The following is a 20,274-nucleotide window of genomic DNA, read 5'->3' as shown; positions in this document are numbered from 1 at the left end:
CTATCTCCAGTAGTTTCCGAGATACCCATAGAGAACATCGTGGGAAACTCATCCTGTATAGTATTTAGAAACTATTATTTTTATTTGACTAGATTAATTTGATCAGATTTTTTTTTCGTATATTTTACTACCAGAATACCAAAATTATATGATAACGCACTTTTCAACGAAGTTGAAGGAATATATAGCGTATCTCACAATACTTAATAGAATTATTACAATTAGAAGAACAACAAAAAGAAAAAATACCCAAATACCTTCACCTACTACTCATCTACAAAATAAACGAATATAATCTCTTATAAAAACACTATACAACTACTTCTTGTATTTTACACTGAAAAAGTTATAACAAACCAAACTTACTAATTAATCAAACGAAAAGAAAAAATAACCAAATTATCCCTTCACGTACTACTTAACTACAAAATAAATAAACTATAAAAACACTACCAAAGTATTTCTGGTATTCTACACTAAACATTATAATTAAATTTAATAAAATTAATCTAATTTTACACTACAACCACTACATCTATAAAGAAATAAGAACATTTTTTAAAACTAGAAGAAACAGAACTTCGATACGTGCGACCAGTATAATAGATGAAGCGGACAAAGAATATATATACTTTAAAAATGTGCATTCAGAAAGAAAAATATCTCGAAAATTATCTAAACAAACATTTTTTTTTCTTATCAGTGAAAAGCATCGGCCTCGTCGGCCTTGCGGAATTTGTCGGGTGTTTACAATGGTCGAATTGTATAATTACCAGCATTTATAGCATATCTAATAGACAAAAAGTATCTGGTCGATTAGTAACCAATTGGCACGGTCCGAAAATTATCGATTTTCTCTGTTTTTATTGGTCGCTTCAAAATTCAGAGTAACAAAAAATATATTTTTTTGTAGTAAAAGACTGGGAAATACGCTCCGCCATCTGGTGCTTTACATCCATAAACGTCTTAGGTTGAGCTACTTTAAAAATTCATATACAAGGCTATAATACAGCCATAACTCTCTAGACTGAAATTTAAAATTTTATTTTTTTTAAATTGAAATGGTTAAAAGTTGACCGAAGGGTGTCTCACTCGGGTAAAAAATGTACATGTACTGCCAATAATATCATTTAATTGCCAAGCGATTGCCAATGACTGCGAGGAAGACTGCCTATGACTGCCATGTAAATATTATAGGCGACTGCCGTAAGACTGTCAATGACTGTCAGCGACTGCCTAGAAAATGTATATGTAATTCCAATAGTGAGACACTCCTCGAAGTTGACATATTATGATGTCATTCTATTTCGAATGTCATTTTCTATCGAATAAAGTAAAAAAAATACCGAGGGTGCCATTTAAAAATCAAAAGTTGTAGTCATTTTCGGTAAAACAGGAACTGACCAAAACTAATTGAATACGTGAATCAATCCCGATATATGTCATATACCAAATCTCTTTTTTTATCTCAAAAAATAAAAAAGTTATAGTTACTTTTAAAAAACACCCGGTATATTCTTTTAATTGAAAAAAAAAATATTATTAATAAATAAGGTATTTGTTATATGAAAAAATGTATTATAAAAATACAGAACTGTATATTTTATAGAATATTATTTCTGTTTATATAGGCAATATAAATATTTAGGTCAAGAATAAAGCGTTGAAAATTTTCCTTTTATATCAGCGTATAAACATGTTAATATCGCTTTTATATTGTGTAAACATGCCCTATTGTCGAGATTTTTAAACTGAAATATAAAATTATATTTGGTTATAGTATACTTAATTGATATTTAACATGAATATTTCAGAATATAATTGTATAAATATGTTACATTACTGTTAAAAATTGAAGACTTGAAGTAAATAATGTTCTAAGTGCCAAAAAAATTAAGTGTCATGTGAGGGAGGCTACACACCATAATTGTAAATGGTTGAATAAGCTGAAAATGATGATATTAATAGATATCTCGCCGAAAAGATGTAAAATTATAGCAAAAACTAACAAAATTATATATTTATGTCTAGCCTAATAAATAACATAGACATTGCGGTTTAAATTTGTAAAAAAATGTAGCCCAGTACCAAGTTCACAATAGAAAATCCATAATATTAAGATTGCTGGAAAAATATCTCATTAGAATCTTCATTTCCGAATCAAATAAATAATTCACACCGGGAGCGTTTCAAAAGTGGCTCACCCCCTATAACTTTTTTATTTTTTCAGATAAAACAACGAGATTTGGTATGTTAGTACATAAATCGGGATTGATTGACGTATTCAGTTGTTTTCGGTCACTTCCTGTTTCACCGGAAATGACTACAACGTTTGATTTTTCAATGGCACCCTCGGTATTTTTTTACTTTATTCGATAGAAAATGACATTCTGAATCGAATGACATATCATATGTCAATTTTTGACATAGTCACTCAAAACCAATTCTATTTTAAATTTCAATCTAGAGTGCCATGGCTGTGTTAAAAACACTAATCAAGGAGCCTTGGAAAAATAGATTTGATGGTCTAATGTTTTTAGTGTCTTGTCCTGGCCGGTAAAAAGATGCCCAAATCGTATTTTTAATCATATCTCAATTTTTTCAAATAGAACGAGGGTGGCTCATTAGCATATTTGGCAAAAGCATTTTTTTACGAATAATTTGATACCACACACTTGGTATTTTGAGTCAAATTGTCGTTATGAACCGCATGTTACAATTTCAAATAAACCATATGTCAAAATGTCAAAAGTTGACATATTATGTATGTCACTCGATTCAGAGTGTCATTTTCTATCGAATAAAGTAAAAAAATACCGAGGGTGCCATTTAAAAATCAAAAGTTGTAGTCATTTCCGGTGAAACCGGAAGTGATCGAAAACAATTGAATACGTCAATCAATCCTAATTTATGTTATATACTAACACATCAAATCTCGTTTTTTTATCTGAAGACATAAAAAAGTTATAGGGGTGAGCCACTTTAGAGACGCACCCGATATACAGGATGTCCCAATATTCCGTGAACATATAACTACTACGTATTTTTGGAATCAAAATAAGTTCATTGGACACTATTTACCTTTATACAAAAGTGCTTCGTTTGTCCGCTAGAGGGCATCAAACTTAAAAAAAAGACATTTCTTCAGATATTTTAAGAACCCTTCTTCCGATTTAAATGAGGTTTTAGTTGTCTATGTTTTGGTAAGTGCTTTAATATTTGACTTTTTCAAAAATCAATAAAAAGTACGGGAAGGGTGAAAACTACCCCCACCCCTATATAACTTTTAGTATTTTCCAACTCTACCGACAACATATTTTCTTTTGGTATAATGGTCCCTCTAGTATTTAATACATATTTTGTCTCTTGTAAAAAAAAGCCACATCGCATAGCTTTTGAGAAAAAAAATTTTGGAGAATTTATTTTTGTAAAAAAGACCTACAAAATATATAGAACAAGGTTTTTTTTTAAATAAGTTAATTGCGCATAATATACCTTTATTCCAAAGTGCTTCGTTTGTCCTTTAGAGGACATCAATCAAAAATAATCCTGAACGTAAATTAATTTAAAATGTATTAATTTTTTAAGCTTTTTATGAAGCTTGTTGTGATACGAACATAAAATTCCATATTCTCGCTAACTAGATTATTAGGGCATAGATTTTATGCGCCTCCATAGCTTGCTGTGACAAAAAAAACATTTTTTGAAAGTCAGCTTCGGGAAAATAACCATTTCCGAATTATGTGAGTGTGTTGAAATGTTAAACGAAAATTTTGTAACTTTCAGACTTGATATATAATCTCATTTTATACGTCTATAAATGCTAACATGGAAACTAATGTCAAATATTATTAAGTATCAAAGTTTCCACAGAATGGCATCGTAAAATTAAACCGAACACATCGAAATTAATTAAATCCAAAAGTGATATTTTCAAAAGTCAATAACCGGAAACGGTCGGTTTCAAGTATGTACATTGTGTGTATCTCAATTTTTGCTTAGAATTAAAGGAAGAACTGAAATATGCAATAATATACACGTGCCACGACTTTATGGGCGACCCTGTATCTTCTTCTTCTTCTTCTTTACGTGTCTCTTTCGTGGAGGTTGGCGATCACATTGGTAAAATCTTCACGATTCTCGGCTTTCCTTATGAGTTCTTCAGAAGACCCTGTATACTTAAATTTATTATTCGGAAAAAAATTAATAATCAAAATCTCTATAACTTTTATATTTAACTTTTTGCGGTAGGTACCTCGTCCATTTTCCCTAATAATCGACCGTTCCCATATATATCAGCATCAGCGACCCTGTATTTTATATGCTTTTGTAAGGATCTATCAGCAAACTTGAAGAAAACTAACACTTTACATATTTTATGATTATAGTACAGTTTACAGGAATGCCCAGGGACTATCCAATTAAAATGGAAGAAAAGGTTACAATAACATGTATACCCGACAAACTAGACAGTGTATTTTTTCGCGTGATATAGCTTTCTCTATTTTAACATTAAAAAGATGATGAATATTTCGTTTGTTACTTGATTTTGATTCATATCTCTAAATTTCTCAAAAAAAATATTTCTGAAAATATATATTTTTAGATATTTAACAACTACCATTACGTTTTCTTTCTTCTGCAATTGAAATAAAAATATTTTTATAACCACGGTTCATGTTCTTTGTCAAAACATACGCTTCGATATTTTGATCAACTGTAAAATACGTAATGTCACTGTATACTTCTGAATATAAACGTTTAAAATGCTGGAAACAATATAATTTTATCGTTGCTCATTCAGTTCAGTGAAATGGAATTGAGATGGTACTCATATGTATGAAATGGCCTTTAACCGCCATTATTTTCCCTGTCGATTTCAAAATAGATCTTTTTTAGCAATATACTTTTAATAAAACTGCCATAATCATAATCCTCTTGAAATATCCTTTTATAATAACCTATATAATTTTACTTTCAGTACTGTGGCCATTCTTTTACTAGACCCGGAAATCAGTACAGAGAAAGACATGTCGTTGTTTTATACCGTATGACCGGAAAAAAATTGCATGCGGGAATGACAATCAACAATATATAATTCTTGCTAAGTTAATATCTAGACGTCATTTATTAAAAATCGACATAAAACTTGTCAAAAATTAACACTAATTAAAGAATTTTTTTTTTCAATAAGGGGGCGTCTTTTCAATAGCTCTGCCGGAAACACTGCGACCTGTGAGACCTATTGTGTTTGTCCCCTTTCTATATATGCACAAATTCAGCTGTACCCTGCACCGACTTATGCAGGTCCTTGATAGAATGGGAGCATAGTTCCTCCGGTTTTAGTCTAGTTTTCCCAAATAAAAAATGTCACGTGCGATCCAGAGCCTCGCAGTGACATATTATGTGCTCCGCTGTTTCAGGATCTTTATGCCAGAGTCTGCAGCAAAGACTTCCTTGATACAGTTTGAGCTTGTTAAAGTAACACTTGATAGCCATGGGTCCAGTCAAGAGACCTGTTGCAATTCGCACTTTATTCCTGCTAAGGATTGGTTTTAGAGCTAGGTCTTTGGATAAAGTAAGCAACCTTGCTGTACCTGTGCCCCTGCCCGTTTCTCCAGTGGACCTTCTGCTTTTCCCTGATCCACAGTTTTAGTGCACTACGGGTCATACATTTCGGTATTTCCAGTACTGGCCATCGACCTAGATATGATACCGATGATCCTTGCTTAGGTAGCTCATAGGCTTTTTAGCTCGAGACTATTGAGCAGTCCGTCCATAACGAGATTCCACAGCAGAGGGGAGATAAACTACACCATTTAGTTATCATTTTTACACTATATAAATAATATAATAAATACATTGCAAACTTCTTAAGACCAAATGGTAGTAAGCGCTCTTAAAGAATAAAGAAGAGTATATATATAATAAATGACATCTAGGGCTTAATTTCGCCAAAATTACCATCTATTGTCATTTCCCAGCCGTCTTTGGCGCCGTTTTTTTTATCGATCGTATGTTAGTTACTCATAAGAATCAAGTCAAAGTGTCCACTAAAATGGGAGTCAAAATGAACTAAGAGAAGAGTTTCAGTACACATTATGGGATGTTATTATGTATATTATGGTTTGTAACAAAACAATATTTTTAGAATTTATATGCTTTTTTTTCATAGCAATTGATAAAATAGTACTTTTACCGCAAGAGTAGATTAAATGATACTTTAACAGCGACGATAAGTTAAAAACTTTATTTCTTCTCGCATGTTTTTTAATTGCTTCCATTTTTGAAAATTTTTGTATTCCTTTTCATAAGTTATTCGGATTAAATGGAATTAGTTTGGATATGGCGTTTGTCGCCTCAGCCTGAATATCTGTTGGTAATTTACTTATTTCGTTTTGAGCCATTTCTGGCTACAATCCAATCAGCAATCGACACGAAAGAGAATTAAAAAATATTGACTCAAAACTAACAACTAAAGAGACAGCTTTATTTATTTGTCAAATTACATAGAAACCAATGCCAACCCCGCGCAATATTTTTTCTACTGGTAATAAATTCCTTGAAATAATAATTTCTGAATATTTTTTAAAACGTAACTCGCTATGGAAAAAAATATTGTTTTATACACGACGATAAAATTGCATTATCGTCTCCCGAAATTAATTCACTCGCGGTTTCATCGCCCATGAATTCATCTTTTCGGTCGACGATAAAATACCATTTTATCGTCTTGTATAAAAAATAACTATTGTTGCGTTCTTTAATGTTGCCTGGTAGTTTTATGGAAAGTCAAATATACAATGTGTATATTTTCTATTTTCTATATATTAAATGTATGATATTTGCATATTGTATCAAGAATAGAATGTTTTGCATAAAATATACCTACCACAATATAAAATAATTTTTTAACTTTGTTTACATATACGCTGTAAAACTAATAAAATCAAATTAAAATAAATATTGATTTCAATTTTATCAAACAACTCCGCATGTTTACCGACTGTTTATTTGCATCCAGTTTTCATATAAGTTAATAAATTATTTGAAACGCCTAAATATAGAACTTGTTTGAACAATATTCTTTGTACAAATATTGGAAAATGGATTCCATCAAATTTTATTGTTCTATATTTAAATATGCAATGGTTTTGTGTAATTTATCAGTAGGTACTTTTTTATTTATTAACAAAATGCACTGGTTATAGTTGTTAATATTTAACAATACTTTTATAGCAAAGTAAGTTACTCTATAATGAATAAACTTTAATTTTGGCATTTAGAATTAGAAAGCTTGTAATGAAATTAGTTTAATTAGCATTGTATAGGTTCGGATTTTATTTGTCTTGAAGAAAATATAAGAAAGGGAGACCAAAATACAATTAAATCTTCTAAAGTACGAAAGAGGGTCTCCCATTCTTTAAAAATTAACTTAAATACTATCAAGATACATTGTAGCAAATAAACATATATTTGACATCAATCAATTTGCGACCTAATGAACATCATGAACATTACCTAATAAAAAGTTTTTGTAGACAAACTTAATTTTTTTTATGCCTAAAAAAACTCTAAGAAGGCATTTAGACATTCATCTACATTTTACAGAAAGAGGTCGAGGCTTTTGCAAAATAATAATAGTAGTAGTGATGTCTTGCCTCCACCCATAAATGCTTTTTATCCGGAAGAGATGCTGCATTACACTGGTGCATCTTAATTTCATTTTTTAGCTTAGGAAACCAGCAGACCCCATCCTCCTCCCACATGTGAGGTTAGGCTTAAAAATTGGCTGCCCATTTTTTTTAAGGAGAAAACAAAAACTAAAATATAGTTGCACAAATCCACAAATCACTGATACGCAAAGTGAGGTTACGTGGCGTACGTTGGAATTATATACGTCATAATACGACTGCCGGTCGTCCGGTTTGATGACTTCGGTCGTGTGAGACGACTAATGTTGGAGACCCGGTCGGAATTGGTATATTGGTAGTTCATATTAAGTCGGACACAGAAATCCGCCATTCTTAACAAGTATCCGATTGTCAGCCATTTTAAAATCGTTTTTTGTTTTTAAAATTTATATTCACATCACATCGATTTCTAGTAGAATAATATTGATAAGGTTGAGTTTGGGGGGAACCACAGTACAGTTTTATGATTAAACCAGCTAGAAAATTAAAAAAAAATATTTTGCGAGTTACTTTTTTATAGATATTTTTATTTCATAAATCTACCTAATTCATGAAGGCGCTCGTTGTTTTCCGGAGTATTTTAATCAGATATATAAAAAAAGTGACTTCCGTTGACAAAACTGATGTCTGGATTAATGATTCAGAATTATTATAATATGAAATTAGATAGGCACTTATAGTTATATTCGAGGAGTGATTTGGTTTGGATCCATTTGTAATTAGGTAGTTTGGTTAGGTTTTTATGTATTCTTGGTAGCGAATATGAAACCACACGTAACGTAAGTGCTTAGCGACGAATTTTAAGTGACTAAAATCCAACGTAATATGACGTTGGTAATTGGTAGAATTACATTCCCTATTAGGTCAGATACCGACGCCGAGGCGACCCGAATCTGTATTCCCCATTTAGGTGCAAATAAGGGTCGTCAGGCGGTCGAACCGACGTTGGTACCCGACGTCGGGTTTATTGAACGCGACGTATACCCGACGTTAGATAACGTCCAAATGCTACTTGGACATTTAGACGTAGTTTTTTACTTATTTTTATCTGCAGAATATGCTGCCGAAGTTTCCGGAATACAGTTCGGACCATACAGTTTTAAGGAAATTGAAGTAAAAATCACAAACTAAACACATCATATGGAGCTTTTTCGGTGGCCTGGATCACCCTATATAAATTGCATCCAATTTACGGCTAGGAACTTACATTTAGCAATCGAATGGTCATCGCCACGGAAAATTCTCTTGGAAAATACCCAGTTTTTTCTCCGAAGAACAGCACGGAAATTGGGATCCAGAAATAGGAACTTCCAGACAGACGCCACGCCGTCGGCCTGTCCGGGGCGATTTGCCAACCTTCTTTGCCCGGATGGAAGAATTGACCCTCTTGGAACAGGCTTACTGTGTTGTTGCAGCTGTAAGAAAGCAGCCAATTAAAATCATTGCGGGTTTCCCTCATATTTCTCGTTGTTATTTTTAGTTATTACTAATAGAAAGTTTATATGTATGATTCTGTTATAACTGTTACTTTCTGATGGTTTTTAATACAGGGTATTTCAAAAAATATGTATGAACTCTCGTGGGGAGATTTCTCACGTAAAAATGAGTTTTATTTTTTATATCAACTTAGATTCTGCTTTTTTTCGTAACTACAGAGGTTTAAAGTCTTAATTTTTTTGGATTTATTGTAATTTTCTTCAAGTTAAAAGCCTAAACAAGGGCCTACATCACTATTAGTGATACATATTATCTTAAAAATGTGTCGAAACATTCTAGTGCGCCACTGACTTTTTTCTTTTATTAGTAAAATTGTATAGGCCGTTTAATGTCGATTAAATGTTATATCTTGATATTTTGTCGATTTCGATCTCATTGATGAGCTAAATGCAATTTTATTGATCACAATTATTAATAAAATTAAAATTATTTACTCTGATTTATAGCAAATTAAAAAAAGGTATAAGTTAAGATAAACGGTCTACAAAATTTTGCTAACAAAAGAAAAAAGTCAGTGTCGTACATGTCTTTTTTAGAAAAAAATATTTCTATGATAACCTAAAAAATCCTATATAGGTATTTCGCCACTGCAAGAAAATCTACAAAATAAAATAGTAATTTTTTTAAACACTGCTGGGAAGCTGGAATCCAACGGAGACTAATTGTCAGCAGTGGCTTACAAATGAATAAATTTCCCTAACGGATAAAAAAATGCTTCTTTTTCCGTTATAGTAAATAAGTAATGTAGTACGTATCCCTAGTGAATCTATCGACACTTTTTTAGCATTAAATATGTAAAACTTATAGTAATCTAAATCCTCAAAATTTCATTCGAATCGCCAAAAGCACTTGGAAGAAAAATATATATAATAATAATAATATAATAATAGCTCCCGTATACAGAGAAGACCAGGCTACTAGTAACATAGCAAGTTGCCGGACGAATTTACGTTTACCCGATTTGCGTTCGTACTCGAGATTCACTGCCGGCTAGTCGGCTGGTCAGGCAGTACGCAGTTGCAGTTGTACTTGGACGGGTCATTCGTGACAGACTAGAAATACGACGCGAGGAGTGCCGAGTATTTATTATTTTCATTTTTTAAGTGTTTACCTTCACTTAAGGTGACATTTAAAATAAAAATACTTAAATATTTATTGTGTGTTTAAAGTTGTTTATAGTGTGTTTACAAGCCAAAACTAAAAATAAATAAATTCTCTAAACCCCAAAAAAAAACTAAAATATTACCTACTCTAAATAAAAAAAAGTTATAACAAGTGTTCAAAAAGACCACCTTCTTGTGCTAGACAGAACGTCGTAAAATCCCCGTCTGACATTGGCTAACATATTAGGGCTAATAGTTTGGAAAGCCTCTCGTATTTTTACTTGAAGCTCATCCAGATTATTAGCCCTATTATGACCATACACTTTGGATTTTACATAACCCCACAAAAAGAAATCATTGGGAGAAAGATCTGGTGCTCTAGCGGGCCACAAAATAGTTCCATATCCACTAATTAAACGGTTCGGAAAAGTATTGTTCAAATATTGTTAAACAATACGGGCATTGTGGACAGGGCAACCACCTCAGCAATTTGATTAATTGAAAACGTGGGATTTTCATCCGCGGTAGCACAAATGAACACTTGCTTTAACTCCTGTTCTTCATTCAACACATCAGGCTTTTTCTGTTTTTTGTGGTGACACGCACCCATGTGTTTCAAAATTATTAATAACTCTTGATATAGTAGGTAGAGATGGAATTGGCCTGTTTACAAAAGTTTGTGGAAAAATTGTTTGTGTATCCCGTATGTAATGTTGTTTGTGTATTTTGGAAATACCATTTTACAATTCGAATTTTCTCACGAACTTCGTAAATATCCATTATTTTACTTAAAAAATAAATTTTACACGAGAACTGTCGCGAGAATCTATATATTCGTTGTGGCTATTAAAACACGAATAAATACAAATTCTGAAATATTCATATCAGATATCTACATATTTTTATTTTATCGCATTTTTTCGCCTGCTTTTTATCCGGCGGGCGGGTATACGATAATTCGTCCGGTTCTGCCTATGTTACTACTACAGTGGTCCGGTCTGTATAGCGTTGATTGCCTTGGGAGTAGCAAGGTATAGCTTGCCATGCTAGAACCGTTCGGTTTACAAGGAAGGTAATGTGGCTAGAATTACGCTTCAACCGTCTATTATTACCTCTATTACCTCAGGATTGTAAATCCCAAGTACTCATTTAAGGCTGAGTCGACCTCGGTACCCACACTATTTTTATTTTAATAAAAATAGTCGGCTGATGAAATGCCGGGTGTGGGATTCGAACCCACTACCTTGAGATTGGTAGACCAGAGCTTGTACCTCTACGCCACCGGGCACCTAGAAAAATATATTAAATCCAAAAAAAAATAACCCTCTGTAGCTACGAAACAAACTAGAGTCGGACCTACATAATATGTTGATATAAAAAATCTGCCTAGGAGATATATTTTTTGAAAAACAGTGTATTTTAAAACAAACTATTTTGTTATTTTATAACACAATTCTATTTTACAGTAAAAAAAGAAAGTGCAAAATAATCTTGCAGCACATATAATGACGAAAATAAGATTAGAATTTCAATTTTCTTAGGCAAGCACAGAACGGTTTTTGACAAGAAAATTGCATGTTTAAAAATCAATTTGGTGTAATGCTTTGTTTTACAAATACCGGAAGTTCAAATTTTCTAAAAAGAAATATATTTTACAAGCACGTCAACTCTGCAGATTTAATAAGATTAGGTAGGATATTTAATAGGGCTAGTAATTTAAATAGAAATTTATTATTTCTGGTGAAAAAACAATAGTTAAGTTGTTTACTAGAACCATGGTACTGTGTCCAGTAAATTTATGACATGCTTTTTATTTAAAAACGATACAAACTCGTTGAATTATTTTATCTCTCTCAGTCTAATAATAATTTAAATCTCTTAAGATATAACTTATAGTTTGTTTCATTAACGTCAATGTAAACGACATACGAGACATACAAATTAAAATTCAAAAATTGGTTCTATATACCTACATTAAGATTAATCAGTTACTGAATTTGTATTATCCATATATAAATATAAAACCAATTTTCATGAAAACTACTATAATAAAATACATATTATTTTTCTATCGTAAAAACAATATGTATTTTATTAAAGTAGTTTTCATGTAATTAATGAACAAGAAAAGACGTAGTTTATGCAGAAAATCAACACGTAGTTAATCAGATAAATTACGTCAAATTAAAAAAAACATTGACACAAAAAAGAAAATGGGTCTCATAAATCTTACAATTGTGAAAAGTATATATTTATTTAAAAAAAAAATAAAATAAATAATTTTAAATTAAACTACTTAAATATATTAATTTGAAAAACAAGACATCTTGAATTCTCTGAGTTACGTTTTTAAATAGTATGGATACTGTAAAGGAAAATTCGAAAGGATAAGCCTACGCGTTGACATACAATTTTTAGTCAGCCGACTATTTAGTAGTAAATGTAAAAACAACATTCTTATGGAGCCGATCGGCTGACTATTTTACTGCACGTGAGCGCGGCTCCATAAAAATATCATCATTATCATCATTCTCAGCATATTTAACAATTTCCAACTATGGTCTAGCTTCCCTCACATATTTAGATACTCTCTTTGTAGTTGGACGCATTGGTTGGCTATACGCGCCCAAGTTATCCCTGCTAATTTCCTAATATCATGGTTCCCTCTCAGGTTTGGTCTTCCTCTAGGTCTTTTAATTCCTCGTGGGTACCATGCTGTAATTTTTGTAGGCCATTTGTTGTCTGTCCTCTTTGCCAGGTTTCCTGCTCATTGCTACTTATGGGGAATATGATTCTGTGGATGACATCTATTACCTGGTTTTTTTATATGTAATCTACTCTATTTTTTTAGGTCTTTCTTTAATTAAAATAAATAATTTTTTTTGTTTCCAGCATGTTTCGTCCCATTGAGCGTTGTTGCGACCTGTAGTTTCCTTATAATGTTCGCTTTAAGTGTCCAGGTTTCGCATGCATAGGTCATGACTGGTAGTACACATTAATCAAATGTTTTCGTCTTTGGATAAAGTGGCATCATAGATTTGAATATGATTGAGTTTCTTCATAAGTACTCCATGCTAACTTTATTCTGCGGTCGATTTCTGGTAGTAGAGATCTCGAGCTGTGTATTAGTTTTGCCAAATATTTGTATTCTTCTACTATTTTCAGTTTTGTGTTATTTACTAGAATGTATGTTCTCTCTACTAGTCTGTTGTGCATTACTTTAGTTTTTGTTAAATTAATTTTGAGACCTATTTTATTAGTGTGTTTGTAGTTCTTCAGGACTATTGAATATTAGGACTATGTCATCAGCGAATCTTAGATAGTTAAGATATTCTCCATCTATTTTTAATCCTTTGTTGGTTCAGTCTAGTTGACGGAAGAAAAATAAATTGGTTACAAATCTGCAACTAAATAGACGGCCGACAACAAACTGGATGTCAGAGCGTAGCCTAATTATCCCAAAAAAAACTCGCAAAAGGAAGACACAAAAATGAATGGTTTATTTAGAAATATATAATAATTACTTTTTTTCAAATATGCGATAACTATTTCGAGTAGTGTATTTTAAAATAAGAATAGGTATTTTTCAATAATATTATGCTATTAGAATATATAGAATTCGTATAATATTTGTAATGGACTTCTACAAAAATTACTTCTAGACAGAATTTATTACAATAAATTCTGTGTTACAATAAATGTAAGTATATTTGTCAATGTTTAAAGATACTGGATAAGGCTTAATATTTTAAAGCTACTACCTAAATAAATTGCAGTGCCTCTGTTGCACATTAAATCCAGGACATTTGTTCCGCCGACAGTGGCGCGTTCTTTGTTGAATACCGCCGGAACACGACACACTGCACGGTGACCAATCTGACCACGTACTCCAACCTGCAACAAAATATAGTTAAAATATACCGGGTGTTTCTCTAAAGTGACTTACAATTATAACTTTTTTATTTTTTCAGATAAAAAAACAAGATTTGGTATGTTATTATAGGACATTAATTAGGATTGATTAATGTGTTCATTTATTTTTGGTCACTTCCTGTTTTACCGGAAATGACTATAACTTTTGATTTTAAACTCTCGGCATTTTTTTGCTTCATTTGATAGAAAATAACATTCTGAATGAAGGACATATCATAGCCACCCTCGTTCAAAAACCCCCAAACAGTCTATTTTTAAACTTTGATTTGAGTTTCTTTTTAATTTTTTTTAATAAAACTTACCCATATATGTTCTTAGCATACGCAATTACACGTCTAGTTATATTTCGTACATTATAAAAATTATACAGATCATACTGTGAATAGTTCTGACTGACAACGAAACCCATTAGCAAGCAACGGAGATGTCAATGTTATAGTCGGGAATTATTGTGAACTAAAGATCTAGTTCAAGGAACTATTCTCCTGGAGGAACTAGAACTAAGGAACTAGTTCCTCCCAAGGAACTAGAATACCCACCTCTACTGCCATCTAATAGTAAGTCACTTGGAGATAAAACTCCAAAATAGGAGATACAAATAATAATGAAAATAATTTAATAAGCTTTTTTATAGATACGTGGTGCTACTGATGTGGTTATAGCATGTTGATAAGATATTCTGTTAAAAAAATGACTGATGAATTTACAGATTATAGATATATTTTAATAAAATTCATTTTGGTCCATTTTGTATAATAAATATATATTTTTTGCTTTACTAACATACAGAGCTTTAATTTATTATAATTAATAGTATTTAAAATAAATATTGAACTAAATTTAATCAAACAGCACCGTATGTTTACCGATTGTTTATTTACATGCTAGTCAATAAATTATTTGAAACGCGTAAATACGGAAATTGCTCGAATACTATATTTCGATGAAATGTTGAATTTATATTGCGGCAAATTCCCTTGTTCTGTATATAAATAAATAATGTTTTTAACGCCATTGCATTGGCTATTTCACAGGTGCAAGATATTTGGTACTACCCTTTGGTGTGTACTTATACCGGGTGGTTTTACCCCTATAACTTTTTTATTTTTTACTATATAACATAAATTAGGATTGATTGACGTATTCAATTGTTTTCGGATACTTGACTGCAGCTTTTGATTTTTAAATGGCACCCTCGGTAATTTGTGACTGTATTCGATAGAAAATGACATTCTGAGCGAATATCATAAGTCAACTTTTGACATTTTCGAATATGGTTTATTTGAAATTGCAACATGCGATTCATAATGAAAATTTTACTCTATTTATTTAATTTCTATGTAAAATTTGACGCTCCACTATTATTTGAACTTATTTTCTAGTTCTTACCGTTTCTCCGAAATTTCGAAAAAATAATTTAATTTATTTCACCCCTTCTTGGGGGTGAATTTAAAAAAAAATCACAATTCGTTTTGAGATCTTTCAAAGTAACTTATATCAAAAGTTTACCGTCTTATAATTAAGTGAATAAAACAGAAATAATTATAACCCAATTCAGACCGTATTTCCCGAACATGACTTAAACCCTGGCTAGAAATAAAAAACCTTATTTTGACACAAAAATCCTGATCTAGACACGGAAAAAAAATTTAGCTTTGTCATTTCTTTGTCCCCTCATCTGTTTGTGTACTTGTTTATTTTCTTGACTGCTAAATAGAAATAGTTTTCTCACCGACAAGATTTATTCCTTTGGTGAGCAACTTAGTTTATTTATCAAATTAGAAAATCTATAACTAAGGAATAGTTTTATTTATTTTTGTTTTCTTATTTTTCAGGAACTTTAGTTTTATTTTTTTTTGTTACTACGTACATTGTACTTATTGTAATCCTTACTTTTTGGTAAATAAACTTTACTTTACTTAAATATATGAAAATTTTAAGGTGCCCGTTTTTCGTGCCGGTGAGTGTAAAACAGATCAATTATTTAAAATCAACAATACTAAAAAAGTTTATTTTTAGTGATCATTGCAGAAAAATGTGTAGTGGCATGTTAGTTTCTGTTAAAGGTTGGAATTCTAGTTCCTTGGAAGGTGCTAGTTCCTTAGTTCCAGTTCCTCCAGAGGAATATTTCCTTGAACTAGGTCCTTAGTTCAAAATAGTTCCCGACTAACATTGACATCCCGTTTCTTGCTAATGGGTTTCGTTGGCAGTCAAAACTAATCACAGTATAATTTTTATAATTTTTATAATGTACGAAATATAACGAGACGTGTAATTGCGTATGTTAAAAACATACAGTGTGTCAATTTTAAAACTTCCCACCTTTAATTTTCCCACCAATTGGCAACGTTGTGGCATTGGTGTTTAGTTGGTTATTTTGTTTATCTCCTGAAAATTTGAAGTTTCGTAGCCTTATCCGTGATTTAAATTGTTGAAATTGTCGAGGTAACTGGCAGAAACCTCACCCGTATGTAGGTGAGTTTTTTTGAAACACATTTAATTCACTAGCATGCAATATTCACGAAAAACTAATATATGGTCCACCTGTATTGAACTTTGAACCTTTGATAGTACGGTTGATCAGTGAAGATATCTGCAACGTTGCCGTTGTTAATTATTTTTCTGGAAGTTTAAAGTAATAATATACGAACTATTGAAAATGGTTAATAAAATATGTAAGAAATGTCTAAAGAGTATTGGCAAAAGATTAAATTACAATGCGGTCGCTGTGAATGCTACTTTCACTTGGGCTGCGGGGAGTATCAGAACTAGACGCGAGACTGATGCAAACTAATTCAACCCCTTGGACATGTGAGAGTTGCCTAAGCCGAAGAAGCTCTATTTATCAAGAATCGCAACGTCTGACTCGGAGTGGAAGCAGCGGGAACGGTGGAGATATTTATGAATTGAAGTCGCTTATCGGCGAGCTGCGCACTGAGCTGAGGGAAATTAAAACATCGATGGATTTCTTAAACGAAAAATACGAGGAAGAAAGAAACCGTAATCAGATTATATCCGAAATGTTCTCGGAAATTTCAAAAGACAATCAAGTGTTGAAGGCTAAAGTGCTGAAACTGGAAAATGCTCTTAATAAACAGTACGCAAATAATATTAAAAACAATTTATGCATTTCTGGTCTGTCTGGTAACGTAAAAGATAAGAAATCTGCGCCAGTGGAATTAATAAAACTTTTTACTTCATTAAGTGTGCCAGTGAAAGAAGAAAATCTCGAAAGTGTTAGGCTTTATGATACTCCAAATGGCCCTAAGGTTAGTGTCACCCTGGTGAATGCGGATTTGAAGAATAACATTTTAAAAGCACGTGCAGAGCGAGGAAGAATCTCACACAGAAAACTTGGCTTGGGCGAATCCGACCAACCCATTTTCATCGACGAGGAATTAACTAGGGAAACATATCATCTATTCAAAAAGGCAAAAGAACTTAAAACTCGTGGATATAAATATGTATGGCATCGCAATTGTAAAGTGATGGTGCGAAGAAGAGACGATGATGAAGTCATTGTTATAAAAAATGAGACCATGTTGAACGATCTGTGTAATTCTTTGGAAAATTTGTAATCGGTTGGGCTTGCACATATATGTATACATATTTTTATTTTTAGTTGTTTACGTTTTCTATATTTGTTTTTTCATTATGATTTACTACTTTATTTTTGTTGTTATTTTTATTATTCACAATGGCTACTGCAAATATTTCAACAAAGAATCTTAAGTTGGGTCATGTAAATATTCGCTCACTGTTGCCTAGTCTGGATAGCGTGAGTGATTCTGTTCATAGGTTGGAGTTGGACATATTGGGAGTTACGGAGACCTGGCTTTCAGAGCGAATTTCTGGTAATAGCATAGAAATAGACGGATACAATTTTTTAGAAATGATCGAGAAACTCGAGGGGGTGGAGTTGGTATTTATATTAAGAATAATATAGTGAGCAGAAAAATAGATATTGAGAATTCAGAAAGCATTGAACAGTTGTGGTTAGTAATAAAAGTTAATAATATTGAGATAGGTTTAGGTGTATTTTACAGGCCACCTAAAAGTAATTTAGTTGACGCATTGCAGCATATTGAGACTGCATTGGCAACAATTATTCCTATGTCCGATGAAATTTTTATTTTGGGCGATATGAATGTGAATCTTTTAAACTATAATAATGCTACAATTTCGATTAACGATTTTCTCACATCTTTCTCACTTAAACAATTAACCGCAGAACCCACACGAATTGTAAATAATCAGAATAGTCTTATTGATTATATTATTACATCTAATGACAGATTAATTGTTGGAAAGGTATTACATCATGATATGCATGAAGAGACCGATCATCAGCTCACTTTCTGCACTTTGAATTGTATTGCTCCTCGAGAAGCGCCTAAAATTATTAAATACAGAAACTTTAAATATTTTGATAGTGAAATGTTCCACGCGGATCTTATAAACACTCATTGGTATGATGTTCTTGAGGAACCGAATGTGGAAAATAAAGTAACGCTGCTTACTGATAAAGTAAGACAATTATTTGACCGCCATGCGCCGCTGTGCACTGTACGGATTACCAAGCAAAAGGCTCCATGGTTTACTGATGTCTTAAGGATTATGAAGAAAGAACGTAATAAACTGATGTCTAAGTACAAAAAACAAGAAAGGAATGTGACTGGGCAGCTTATAAAAAATATGAGAAATATTTTCACCCAAGCCGTTCGAAATGAGAAAAGGTCGTACCTGGAGTATATTTGTAAGTCGACTGATAGAAGAGTTCTGTGGAAAAGTCTGAACGGTATGAATATTTACCGTAAGGCTAAAACCAGCAGAACTCTTCCCAAGCATTTATGTAATCCAAATTCTATTAATGACTTCTTTCTGACTCCATTAATAAGCTAGCACTGACTGTCGATTCTGACATAGTAAAAAATACGAAAATGGCCGGGGCTCGAATCATGTTTTTCAATTTAGAACTATACTGGAAGTTGATGTGTTGAATGCTATATCTAATTTAAAATCAAATTCTTGTGGCTTTGATGGGTTATCCCTACAAATGATTAAGTTGTGCTCTCCAGTGATTATTCCTTTTCTAGCCCACATATTTAATGAATGTATAACTTCCAGAGTTTATCCGACTCAATGGAAGGTAGCTACTGTAACGCCTATTCCTAAAATAAATAATCCTGGTAGTTTTTCAGATTTAAGACCCATAAGCCTTTTACCTACCTTGTCAAAGATATTTGAAAAGGCGATATACATACAACTTGTTAGTTATCTGAACGATTCGAACCTTATACCGCCCACTCGGTCAGACTTTCGAAAGGGATATAGCGCAGCTTCTGTGTTATTAAGTGTGCTTGACGACATTATATCTGCAGCTGATGAAGGCCGAACTTCTGCTTTGATAATGCTGGATTATAGTAAGGCATTTGACGCGTTGGACCACATGTTGCTTGTTTGGGTATTACGGGTTCTCTGTGGCTGCTGTTAATTTCTTTCACAGCTATTTAGTTGATAGGTCCCAATTTGTTTCGATGAATGGTAATCAATCGGAGGCAAAGTTTACTACTAAGGGCGTTCCTCAGGGATCCATTCTCGGTCCGTTACTTTTTATTATATACACCATGGACATAGCAGTGGACGATAACCACTGCAAAATGCATAGATATGCCGACGATACCCAATTACATTTAAGTTTTAGAAAATCAGAAGCATACGAAGCCCAGAACAAAGTTGAACAGTGTTTAGAAAAAATATACACTTATTCCAGCAAGAACGGGTTAAAACTAATCCGACAAAGTCAGTAATCGTTTACTTCGGACCAAATAATAACTGGGCGGCCCAGAACATGAAAATAAAAATGTCTGATTCGATTATCTCCGTAGAAAGGGAATCAAAATATTTAGGACTTATATTTGACTCGCAGTTGAGGTTTAGATCTCAAGTGAGTAAAGTGGTCAGGGCATCGTTCATCTCCTTAAGAAACCTATACAAAAACAAAGATTTTCTAAACTATAAATTAAAAAACAATTATGTGAGGCTCT

General features: G+C 32.4%; 1 protein-coding gene across 1 annotated transcript in view; it reads right to left on the bottom strand.

Annotated features, from left to right (window-relative positions):
* The window catches only part of LOC115876916, a 140,256-nt gene that overhangs the window by 12,638 nt on the left and 107,344 nt on the right, over positions 1 to 20,274 (bottom strand). The window contains exons 4-5 of the mRNA XM_030892964.1: positions 14,056 to 14,188; positions 8,902 to 9,109 (exon numbers count right to left, since the gene is read on the bottom strand). Coding sequence (XP_030748824.1) covers positions 8,902 to 9,109; positions 14,056 to 14,188 — 341 coding nt within the window. The remainder of the gene's footprint in view (positions 1 to 8,901; positions 9,110 to 14,055; positions 14,189 to 20,274) is intronic.

This window comes from Sitophilus oryzae, unplaced genomic scaffold, assembly GCF_002938485.1.
Source record: "Sitophilus oryzae breed Bouriz unplaced genomic scaffold, Soryzae_2.0 scaffold_1440_pilon_pilon, whole genome shotgun sequence".
Taxonomy (NCBI): Eukaryota; Metazoa; Arthropoda; class Insecta; order Coleoptera; family Curculionidae; genus Sitophilus; species Sitophilus oryzae.
Note: the sequence above shows the minus strand (reverse complement) of the source record. Positions and strands in the feature narration are given on the sequence as shown.